At 37.6% G+C, this 13,184-nt stretch overlaps 1 protein-coding gene across 1 annotated transcript in view; it reads right to left on the reverse strand.

The window, feature by feature from the left end:
- Positions 1 to 13,184, reverse strand: part of nell2.S (neural EGFL like 2 S homeolog) — a 132,198-nt gene that overhangs the window by 79,610 nt on the left and 39,404 nt on the right. The window contains exons 6-9 of the mRNA XM_018255905.2: positions 12,251 to 12,323; positions 12,060 to 12,142; positions 7,833 to 7,961; positions 4,831 to 4,933 (exon numbers count right to left, since the gene is read on the reverse strand). Coding sequence (XP_018111394.1) covers positions 4,831 to 4,933; positions 7,833 to 7,961; positions 12,060 to 12,142; positions 12,251 to 12,323 — 388 coding nt within the window. The remainder of the gene's footprint in view (positions 1 to 4,830; positions 4,934 to 7,832; positions 7,962 to 12,059; positions 12,143 to 12,250; positions 12,324 to 13,184) is intronic.

The raw sequence follows: 13,184 nt of genomic DNA on the forward strand, positions 1-13,184 counted from the left end.
TGCTTTCAAATGAGGGGGTCACTGACCCCATCTAAAAGCAAGTGATCTTTAATGCTACAGACTTATTGTTATGGTTACTTTTTAAGACTCATCTTTCTAATTAGGTCCTCTCCTAATCATATTTGATCAAATTTGAACCTTGATAAAATCACCCCCCCCCATTTTAAACCCTTTATTATATGGGACATTTCAACTGCAAATGTCATTATTAATTTATTAAATAACATTATGACGGTGGTAGTATAGTCACATAGATATGTAAAACAGTGTGCATTGTTGGTAACAGATTGATCAGTGCTCCTTCTGTTACTGATGTAGGTACAAATTCTGTTGGGAGTTAGAGGCTTCAATTAATGAAAACACTGAGGTGACAGATAACATTATACAGCGTAGAAAAATTTGCCTGCCAGCCCTCCATATATGTTCCTCACTACATAACTTTAGAAGTGGCAGAGATTTCTCTGCTGATCTACAGCAGAATTATGTGTAAGGTTGTTCCTTCTATTTCACAGTCTCCAGTGTCCTTGGAATGCACCTTGTGCATTGGAAGGGTGACAGGTGTAAGTCTTTTGGCATCATATATACACTGTCTGGGGAATGGACTGCCACCTCAGTGATAGGCTTTGTGTGATGTATTAAACTATCTTGTCATCTGAAGTCTTACCCTTGATAATGATGGGGGATTTACTCACACTTCTCATCCTTCCATCATTTCTGAGATGCACACAACCCACAATGTCTTTATTTATGAACACTGCAGGAATTTGAATACAATATGCAGTGGCCCACGGTGACTTTACAGCCCAATATGGCACATGTGCCAACTTCAACTTTGGGATCTCTAGGTACTGCTGGACTAAAATTTCCAGCATGCAGCAAAATATGATACACAATAAATGTTGTAGACAACAACTGGAAACCAAAAGGCGAGCAATGTCACTGACTACATGAACAGAGGCACCTGATCAGGCAGGTGGAGAGACACAGAAACTTGTTTTTGCTTTGACCTCTTTTGAGGTATATAAAAAAGCATGGCACCTTGAGATATCGCATGGTTTCATGTCTACAGCTTTGTGGGGGTGTTAGCAATATCTGTTTTCTCCACGCTGCACTGCTTTTCCTTTTAACTCCATAGCAACGAGATGAATGTAGTATACAGATAAACCTTCAGAGAATAAATGGAAAAACTGCAATATAGAAAGGTTATCTATACACTACATAATTCGAATAAAACATGTAAAACATGTTGCCACCAAGTACAAAAAACCACATGCTTTCATAACTAACCTTCTTCAGCTGTACTTGTTCCACAGCTCTAATTATACTTTGGTACACAATTACTAACCATTAATGCTATTTCTATAGCTTTATCTTTCTAAGCGAACCCTTTTTTCCAAATCAGCAGGCACTACCTAATTCATTTTTGCAGAAGACTAAAAATAGGATATACCAGCAGCCTAAATAATTTATTTCCTTTGCTTCTAAGCAGGGCATTTTTGACTGCCTACGTATCTTAATTTGAATGCTTCTTTGAACGATTTAGTAAGAGAAACAGGCTTTATTAAACTATTTACATGAAAAAGAATAGGATTGGAAAAAAATGTATGCTGCCATATATGAAATAATACCATTAGTTAATGATAATGATAATTAACGAATATATTGTTACTAAATCGGGGGTTTTTTAAATGCAAGCGAAAGAATGCGATGTGGCTGATGGCGGAGCGCTTCCCTTGTATGCCAACTCCTGCTAAGCCGCAGCTCTCGCGATAGATCGGCTCCTTCTAGCCGGCTTCCACTTCACGCTTCTGTTACCGTTACAGAGCGCTGTTCAAAGCATTCACGGAGTCTGGCAAGTTAGTATTAATATGTTGGCTTTATTGAGCGCTTTACAATTGCTAGGGAGGGGGATTCACATCTAACGCGTTTCGTGTCAGAAAACCTGACACTTCATCAGAGTTTATTAAATGCACCCTAACCCTGAGAATAATGCCATATTTATGTTTGTGCTGCACCTACAGTATAAATAAATCAGTAGGAAGGCAGTTTAATGTTTCTTCTATAAACTTATTTGTTCTTATTTTGAAAATTGGAAGCAGTTCAGGGAACATTAGCTAAGTTTCTGAAATACTTGACAAAGTACTGGCAAAATGAGCACATGTACCCCCAGAATACCATTCTTTAGAAAGTAAATGATTGGCTGGGGCAGCAGCTCTCAAGATTGCCAAGGATTCACATAGTAATCACATTCAATACAAGAGCTGCACCTGCCTGAAACATTAAATATACAGAAGGTGCTTTGGTGCAGAGAAGATGGGTATTTTAGACAGTCGAGATGAATAAGTACAGGTACTGACATATACAGTATTTGGAGGAGGAGTCTACTTGAAGTTTACTAAGGAACTTTCATATTTGTACATTATTTTTCTTTCAAACTTTTCTATTGAAATTTTACATAAACAATAAGATAATTAACAACATATTTTGTACATTCTCGTAATTAGAAGATATTGAGCTGCTCATCAGAATTGTTTAGGGCAACTGTAGTTATTAGTATGGATCTCATTTAGCCTATACTAGACCCCCTGGCTTCCCATCATCCAAAGGGTATATTTTCAGATGTTACTCCCATTATTTATAAGATATATTTTCTTAGTTATTTACCCCATGCAAAAGATGCAGCTGTGAGCAACAATTGACTATCAGTTTGTATCAATCTCATAATTATTTATTTACTTTTTTATATATATAATTACCTTTTTTTCATTTCAGCGACACACTTGGTGGCCAATTCACTAACTTCGAGTGAAGGATTCGAAGGTAAAAAACTTTTGGGCCACTTCGACCTTCGAAGGATTCGAACTAAAAATCGTTCGACTATTCGACCATTCGATAGTCGAAGTACTGTCTCTTTAAAAAAACTTTGACCCCCTAGTTCGCCATCTAAAAGCTACCAAAGTCAATGTTAGCCTATGGGGAAGGTCCCCATAGGCTTGGCTAACTTTTTTTGATCGAAGGATATTCCTTCGATCGTTGGATTAAAATCCTTTGAATTATCCTTCGATCGTTCGATCGAACGATCTGCGCTAAATCCTTCGACTTCGATATTTGAAGTCGAAGGATTTTAATTCCTAGTCGAATATCGAGGGTTAATTAACCCTCGATATTCGACCCCTAACTATTGATTAGAGTCCTTCCTAAACTTAGATCATTGTGAGGAACTCCATTTCAAGAATTTTCCTTTCCTGCATTGTTAGTGACATATGCCACTGGTCATTTGTGCAATTTATTGGTTAGTAAACTAAATCTAGTAACACACAAACACTTTAAGGAAAAGTATAATCACAGGAAGGGTCCCAAGTGTAGACGCCTACTCAGTGATTATAACAACTTACCTGAGACTTTGGGATGGAGCTCCTGTTCACTGGAAAAATGCTCTGACCAGGGGTACTACTAGGAACACCACCTTGCAATCTTCTTTTGCTTCTTGGAGCTTCCCTTTGGGCCTGGACACATGCCCATCTGCAGTATAGTGAAAAGCCATTGTTTTGCTCCTACGGTTTTTAGCTTTTCACTCTACTGCACATGCACTTCCTGACCAGTCCATAAAGATGATCCAGGAGAAATAAGATAGAGAGTGGTGTGGTGCTCCTACATTAGTATCCCAGGCAGATGCAGCTTTCAGTGAAAAAGGACTAGACCAAAGTCTCGGGTAAGTCATTATAATCACTGGGAGGCACTTTATATTCGGCACTCACCTGTGATTATATTTTCCTTCTCCTTGAAATGTGGCCATTATTCGACACATAAAAGGGTTCTTTAATCGCCACAACCACAGTTACATTTATGCAAAATTAGGCACAATCAATGTGTGTATTAATGCCATCCATTAAAAATTCTTTTGTCCAAAAGGGGCTCCCTGCACTTCCCTGGTGCATGTATCCTACCTTCTTTTGTGACACACGTTTGGCTGCACCTATTGAAACAGGGGAGCCCTGCAGCTACTACCACCTTCAAGGTAACAGTAATTCTACTCTCAATATGTGCAGTTGACTTGTGCATAAAGAATCATACTCAGATGTCATTTTGACAGGAAGAGATGGAAAGTGCATAGATGCAATTTCCTTTTGTGGCTGCAATAATACTGGAATTACAGGGGGAAAGTGCTGCATTCTGTGTAAGACATAGTGAATTTTGTCTTTCATACACTGTTAAAGAAACAGTAACACCAAAAAGTACTGGAAATATAATGTACTGTTGCACTGCATTGGTAAAACAGGTGTGTTTGCTTCAAAAACACTACTATAGTTTATATAAACAAGCTTCTGTGTAGCCAAAGGGGCAGCCATTCAAAGCTGAAAAAAGGAGAAAAGGCACAGGATACATGACAGACAAGCACTGTAGTATATAATGGGATTCTTCAAAACTTATCTGTTATCTACTGTCTATCTTATACTTGAATGACTGCTCCCATGGCAACACAGCAGCTGGTTTATAAAAACTATAGTTGTGTTCCTAAAGCAAAACCAGTGCAGGGTAACAGTAGATTATGTTACTGTTGGTGTTGGTGTTACTGTTCCTCAAAGGGCTTTTCATTAAAAAAAAACATGAAAAATGTGACGTAAAGTAAATAGTATTTACAGCCTGCAATTCATCTCAATTATAATATCAGGATGCAATGGAAATAAAGAATGTGTGTACCAGCTGCACTGTGTGCCACAATATAAAATAAAGCCAGTATATGGTAATACTGAAGTCAAAATCTATCTTGTTGAAGATGACAACATATCCCACTATTTCTGAGCAAATTTAAAGCATTTTGAAACTCACGTTGACAGTCTTTGCAGCATTTGCCAGGAACATATGCAGGAGAAAATCCACTCAAACAGTTGGGCACAGAACAGGTAAGTGTTTCACACTGAGCAGTTCCATTCTGTAAAATAAAAAAAGTGCAATTGTAATCTGTATGTAAATATGTTTGATCCACCACAATATACACATATCAGCATAACAACACTTGACTGCATTTGGCTCACAAACGATGTAACTTTCATATTCAGATTTTTTTGTTGTTTTAGACTAGAGAAATGTTACATTTGCCTCAAATACATCCTAGTATGTAGCCATCTAGATGAAAGACAGATTGTGATACCGTCATAAAAAAGTAGTGGAAGTAAAATATTCCATGATATATGCTTTAAAGGTTAAATACATATTTTCATCCTGTATTAGTTATACCATAAACCTAATGTTAGCACTAGAACACAATTTTTATGCATTTTTTGCATTTTGTTGGTGTGCTTTGACAAAATGCCACATTTGATATATAGGCTATAGACTTCTAATCCATAATATGATTACTATGCAAAAACACACTCTCTGGAGTAGTTTATCCTGCAAGGAGCCAGTATAGTATTTCTAAAGGGCAAATAAATCCTCAGTCATAAGTGCTGAATAGCAGGCTTTGTGCCCAATCAGTGGTATCCCTAATGGTTTGCCTAGAAGAATCCTCATTCTATATGTAGCTTCAGGTCAAAATGTTGAAGCCATGGATCTTAACTATCAGAAAGTGCCTGTAACTGTAACTGTATGCTGCTACTGCAGTGCTATGCTTTGCCTTCATAATCTCTAGCCTTATGTTTTATGAGGGCTTTAGATCTCTGTAGTTTCCATTTTTATTAAGCCTGTGCAGCTCTGAAAGTTAACGCAACATCTTACTTCATTTCTACACTGGGCTGCTGAAAGGCACTGCAAATGTCAGTGCTTTCTTTCTCTGAATCTTATAATATCGCTTTCATTTATTATGGGCAGAGAACATGGTATCAGTACACAGTTGGAAAAGACTATGCAATTATCTTGCATTCCCATCTATCTGTCCATCCAAGAACATATGCTGTTTGGTTTAAGGTTGTATTAAACATTTATTTGTGAGTCCTATGTGCTAGTAAATGTATTTTAATTTCAAGCCAATTCATTGGATTCAAAAATCCAAGCTTAGTGGTAGTATTAAAAAATGCAGATGGATGAGGTTAATGCACAGGGTACAGACTGAGACATTAAGCACAAACTGTTGGATGCAATGACATTTGTTACTTAAATTTGCTTTTCCTGTCTGTATCAAATGAAATTATAAACATCTGTTACAGTCAAAGGATGAATACAACAAGTGTAGGACTGCGGGAGACTGGGCCCACAAAGGCTGTAGCACCGGGGCCCACACCCGAAGGCCCCCCCTCCACCACCCTACATGGCCCCCTGTCCCAACCGTAACCCCCTTTGACACCCTTACATTTTCTTTTCGCGATCATGGCAGAAAAGAGCAGAAATGGGGAGCAGGGAGTGCACAGTTAATGTGCTCATGGGTCTGGGGCGGCAGGTCTGTTTCCTTCCTCCTATAGTATCTGTTATATGTTTCTTGAGCACAATTTCACAGATATTTTAAACTATTATGAGAAATTAAAAGGCAACTAAATCACTGGAACTGAGGTGAATTCAACGAGTCTTGCCTTAAATTGGCAGATTATATGAATCCCAGGTAGAATAGATTGACTGTATATTTTATCTGGAAAGGACCTAGAAAGGTTGATATTTGTTTTACCTTTTGTATAAGTATAAATTATATGTATAAAGCAAGGAAAATTTAGATGCATCAGAAGGTTCTTATCTGAATGTAGAGCAATTATTATTATTATTGCCCATAAGTACAGCAGTTCCCTGTGGGCTATAATATAAAATTCGAATACAAAAAATTGTAACAGTTAATAATGTTATAGAATACCAGGATACAGAGAAAGGACACCAACTTTTATTTCTTTACTCAGGCATTCAGATATTTCCAGCCGCACCATTCCTAAATTACTCATGCCAGATATAAACTATAAATATATCTTTTGTTGCCAGAGGGGAGATATTATGCTTCCTACATTTCTGAAGCATTAACAAATGTAAGGATTACATATTGTAGCACTTTTATTTGAATACCGTTTGGTTATGAAAAAATTAGCATATTGTGACCCTTCATCTTATGTTGAATAGTAATTGCCAGGAATGGGAAAATGCTGATTTCAATAATGCAACAACTAAGGAATTCCGGTTGGAAATCCATGATTTAATGAAAAAGAAGTGATGAAAGGAGAGGGAAAGCTAGTACTGAGGCAGTTTATTGCCAATAGATTAGCCACAATAGTGCAAGCTAGAACACTATATTTATTATGTAGAACGCGTTACCATTCCCAAGTAAACAGCTATTGAAGTTCTGTCTGTAGGGATGGGCGATTTTTTTTCGCCTAGTTTTGCCAAAAAAATGACGCCCATAGACTTGTATGGCGGCGTGCGTCAAACCAAAAGACGCGCAACTAAACAATTTTTTGACGCCCATAGACTTTAATGGGCGTCTGCGACATTTCGCATTTAGAATTTTTGGCGAAACGAAACGGGTCAAATTCGCCCATCCCTATCTGTCTGTTTGTTTAGAATAGCAGCTGCCATATTAGCTTGGTGTGACATCACTTCCTGCCTGAGTCTCTCCATGCTTCATTATTGTTCTGGGATTGGAGAAGGGAGGAGAAGAGAGGAGCAAACTGAGCATGCTCAACCCGTGCTCTGGAGATTTCAGCTGAAAGAAGGTAGTTTGATACAGAAGCCCATGTGTGCACAATAGAAGGAATGCATTTTTTATTTTGACAGAGGACTTAGAGCAGCATTACTTTGATTGTTTATTGATGTACTGTATTTACATAGACCTTTCTGATAAAGCTTAGTCCTTTAAGAAAAAAATGTATCCTACATAAAATTGCAATGAAAAAACCCTACACATAGACAGATTAGCATACCGTGCATGTACATTTTTTGCATCCAACCATCCAAGATTCCAGCTCTCTGTAGATGTTGCCCTTTACTGTGCAAGACCTCTCACAATAGCATTGATCCAACCTATTCATCCTCTGCTCAGCTCTTGACAGCTGAAAACATATTTGACACATTGGGAAGAGGAAGAAAAAAAAAAGGTTACGACACAATATATCCCTGATTCCATGAGATCCAAGAGTTAGAAATGAATGGCACATTTGATGGAACAATAAAGCAGGACATGATTTTTCTAAATCAAGTACACACATTTTGTACAGTTTGGTACAAGGACAGAACTTTAACATTAGGATTAGGGTATGATGTTAAAGACAAAGTGTGCCCTACTTATACTTTAGGCATGATTTCCACTTAAACTGACAGAACAGTAGTTATTGTGGGAAGAGCAACCCTCCTGTGCATAGTGTGTCCTTTCATTTGAGTGGAAGCTGAAAAGATATTTTGCACTAATTAAACTCAAGCAGCTATGACCTACTAAAGTTCCTATTATATTTGTACAGAAGGCCCAACCTGGCTAGAAATATATTATAAGCTCCTATTCTGTACATCTGAATTCAATGTAAATATTTAAGGGTCATATGAATAAACTGTATTCTTATGTGAGCTAGAACTATTCAACTGAATGGAGTGAAGTCATTTTTATAGAACAGGAGGATGGAATGTCAAAAAGGAGTTAGCACCTGGGGTCCCATGGGGATACCTTCCAAAAAAACCACAGAGTCTCCTTTAATGTTCATCAGATAGGGTCAGTTAAGGACATTATATGCTCCTGGGACCCCAGCAACCACAGGATCTTCTTTCCCTATTTTTTTACTCATGGCTTTGATGTTTTGATACACATGCAAGCTGCATATTAATGCCTTTTCATAATTAAATTTTTGTGCACCATCAAAACATCTCAATTTTACTGTTGTTGCCAGCACAACCTTTTCTTATTTGGCAGGACATTATAAAATGTCTTACTAATAGCTAATGTACATCATGCTAAAAATGATGTACACATACAGTACAGTCAATTCATGAGCGGTGAAATGTGTTTTGACTGGCTGTATTTAAACACGGGTGTAATTTACAAATATGCTGGGGATGCGACAGGGACTTTAGGCATGAGTAATTTAATGGTTTGAGAAATCTGTCCATAGGCCCAGCAATAGAATTGGATCTCACCATATTTAATCATTTTTCTGCTGAAGTCAGCATTAAAAATCAGGTTCTATTTTATTTAATCATTTGTTATTCAGCTGCAAGAGTATGAATATGTATGAGCTCTTTCCTCTTATAGCACAAAGACTATATTTTATACTGGAAACTTAGTTATCTCATATAAACTTATTTGAGATGTCTTTTTTATTTTTCGTTTATCTTGCTACAAGAAAATTATGTGTATTTTTGTATCAGTTTAAATGTATAGATTTGCTCAGGACTAAATCTCTTGCAATCAACATGCTGGTGCAATATGGCATTTTCAAGAGCACTTTCGTTAGTAAGATGGGAGCAACTACAGTTTTCTCTATGGTTAAAACATGTATGCAATAATTAGAAGATGGATACGTATAAACTATACCTATGCACTTATGGGACCTCTTATCCAGAATGCTCGGGACCTGGGGTTTTCTGGATAAGGGGTCTTTACCTAATCTGGATCTCCATACCTTAAGTCTACTAAAAATCATTTAAACATTAAATAAACCCAGTATGATTGTTTTGTCTCCAATAAGGATTAATTTCTCTTCTTTTTCTCGATATCTGTAGTTAATTTGGCCAGATCAGTAGCACTTCCATTGTATTTTAGTACATTTTTATTTAGCCAGGGAGTGCTCCCACAACCTTTCCTTTTTGCATTAATTATATCATAGTTGGGATCAATCAAAAATTACTGTTTTATTATTACAGAGAAATATTAAGAATTTAGTTATTTGATTAAAATGGAGTCTATGGGAAATGGTCTTCCTGTAATTCGGAGCTTTCTGGATAATGGGTTTCCAGACAACTGATCCCATACTTAGCAGCATTATATATAAAGACATATAATATGTGCACTGAGCAAAAACAAACTGAGTAACATTTTCTGGTATAACCCTAGCAACCATGCATTGGTTTGAATACAATACTAGAATGTGAATAAGCAAGGCCTTGAATAGAAATATGAGTTATAAAAAGTAGCAATAACAAAACATTTCCAGCCTTGCAGAGCGTTTGTTTTTTAGAAGGGGTCAGTAACCCCCATTAGAAAGCTGAAAAGAGCCAGAAGAAGAAGGCAAATAATTCAAAAACTATACAAAAAAAATAAAAAAATGAAGGCCAATTGAAATGTTCCTTAGAATTAGTCATACTTAAACATACTAAAATTTACCTGAAAGTTGAACTACCCCTTTGAATAATGCATATTAAAATACTGACCTAGGACATGCGGATGATTTTAACAAAGCTACTTAGGCGCCCCTCTAATTCATTTTGTGTGGCAGTGTACTAAATATCAAAAGGTGTATATTTAATAGGGGCAATGGGAATCTTGTGCACAGATTATACACCACTATATATAAAATGTGCATCTGCTGCAATTTACATGTAAAACTGAGTTGACCAGAATAATCATCAACACCAGTAATATAATATATCTAACCTCAGGACAAGAAAAATGAAGCGAAATGAGGGAACATGAAAGCCACCAGGCCCGGACTGAGAATTAAAATAGGCCCTGGCATTTCAGGTACACAGAGGCCCAATCAGCCCACACAGAGGCCCAAACAGCCCCCACCAGCCCACTGAATAGTGACTTTCTATGGCACCTTATAGTAGCCCCTCTGGCATTTGCCAGAACCCACAGATTGCCAGTCCGGGCCTGAAAGCCACTCACTCAAGCTGTGAGAAATGTTGTCAGTTCTGCAGCATCGGCAATCTGAGCCCAGTGTGCATCTTAATAACTATTTGCTACAGCACTAATGAATTTATACATAATGGTACTTGTCAGACAGAGGGCACTATATTAACTCATTACTTTCCTAGCATTAGCAGAAGGTGCTGCACTGAAGACACATAGGATGGGTATCAGACATTTTCTAACTTTGTTTATATTTAAAAGGGGCTCAGGGTGGATCTGCTTTACTGGAAAAAGAACTGCAAAACAATGGGGTTTAATTCCAGATAAACTCCAGCCAGAAATCAAATGCGTAAGATACAGATATAAACACATACAAAAGTGAGGGAATGTACTCCTGCAGTATCCTTTCTATCAACATTCAGTCCCCACAATGTATTTCACTTTTAAAAATGAAAGTCCAGACACATAATCCATGACGTGCTATTAAGAGAAGCCATAATAAATATTTATTTCAGAAATTATTGTCCAAGCTTTATGCAAATAAAATAGTCCCTTTGCCTCCAGTAGGACTGCCATTATTATGCAGACTGCGCGTATGTATTTATAGTTACATAGTTAAATCGGGTTGAAAAAAGACAAAGTCCATCAAGTTCAACCCCTTTGAAAGTATGTATGCAGGGCTCATCAGGGGGTACAGGGGGGACAAGTGTCCCAGGCCCGGGCATGAAGGGGGGCCTGGCAGTGCTGCAATTTTGAAAGAGCCGAAGCCGTGCGGCCATCCCGAACAGCCGAAATGCGGAAGTGCCAAAAAGCCGAACATCTGAAGGACCTGAAGCCACGAAAACAGCCGAAGCCGAAGCGGCGATAAGACCCAAAGTCACGAAAGGAAGCAAAGTTGAAGTACTGTAACTATTAGTTCAATTATACTGAACACCAATTTGTGTTTTCTTTTTTTTTTTAATCCCCTGGCCACCAATGTATTATTTTAATAATCTATAGGCCCCTGCCCCCAATGTTTTGTTTTTTTTTAAAAATTGTGAATAAAAACCAATAGTGTGATTTTTATTTTCAATTGGACAGCTGAAAACCCAGACTTTTTGGGATTATTGTCAAGAAAACCACAATTTTTTCAGATTCTTATATGAAACCCAGTGCAGATCATGGTATCTTCCAATTGTAAAAGGGGCATCTGCCATTGAATTCTACGTGACCTCAACAGTTTTGAGATGGAGTACTTTTTTTTCAGACTTTTAGCAGCCTCACGGTTTAATACATCTTGACAAATTTGAGGTCTTTTACCCCACTAATAAATAGAAAAAATTCTGCCACTCTGTCAACTCCAGTCTTATTACTAAGTAAAATGAAACAATACCTTTGCTGATGTCTTGGCCAATATGTCTTGCAGCTCCATAATTTTCTGCACAAGCCCATGAAAGTCATTACATGTAGGGCATGCTGAAAAAGTAATATGAGAGAAGGAGAGAAAATAGCAATGTATTTTAACAAAATGAACTAGTGTTTAAAACAGTTTTTGGTAATGAAATCAGAAAATGTGATACTTACTGCGATTAAGATCAGGGCACTGCGAGATAAACCCTTGTGGCATGACAACTATTTGTAGATCTTGCATTATACCCTATAAACAAGAACTTTTAAATTAAAATCTTACACAGATTTTTATCAGAAAAAAACAGTTGCCAGAAAAAAGCTGCCGAGGTTCAAAAGTAATCAGTGGGAATAGACTCTAACCACCACTTTATATATTTTTCCAGTTCATTAAAATATTTGAGTTTTTTAGGCTCATTGAAAATTAATGGAACAATATGATTCTCGCTGGCTTAACACTTTTTTACTGAGAAGTAACAAACGTTAGAATATTTTGCTGTGGTTTATTTTTGAATAAGATAGCATTCGAGAAAAAAGATGCACGAGCTTTGTTGCAGTTTTTTTCGTGCTCTTGTAGACAATTGTTTTGGTGCTCTTGTAGACAATAGTATATAGAATAAACATTTTTGTTTATACTATAGTTGTACATAATGTACATAATGTACAATAAGTTGTAGGTGTCAAGGTATGAAGCCCTAGAACAGGGCCGAAACTAGGGGTAGGCAGAGTAGGCACGTGCCTAGGGCGCAAAAGCTAGGGGGGCGCCACGCACATGCCTTCTCTGACACCTACCCCATGTCCGGTCACCTCTCTCCAAAATTTTCTTCTATTTGGCCCAGTAGTTGTACTTCGAACATCATTTGGCACATACGCGCGAGAACGTCAAAAGGCGAATGCGCCTGCGCACCACATGAAAGCACCAGGTGCCGGATGGGCCAGGTTGCCTAGGGCGCCTGCCCAGCATGGCCCAGCCCTGCCCTAGAATGGTGTTAAACCAATTTAACAGTAGTAAAGCATTATATATTTTAGTGCCTTCAGAGAAATACTTTGTTTAACAACCTTAAAGGAGTTGTTTGCAGTCAATAGGATGACAATCAGTTGTGAGTGAGAG

This window comes from Xenopus laevis, chromosome 3S, assembly GCF_017654675.1.
Source record: "Xenopus laevis strain J_2021 chromosome 3S, Xenopus_laevis_v10.1, whole genome shotgun sequence".
NCBI classification, from domain to species: Eukaryota; Metazoa; Chordata; class Amphibia; order Anura; family Pipidae; genus Xenopus; species Xenopus laevis.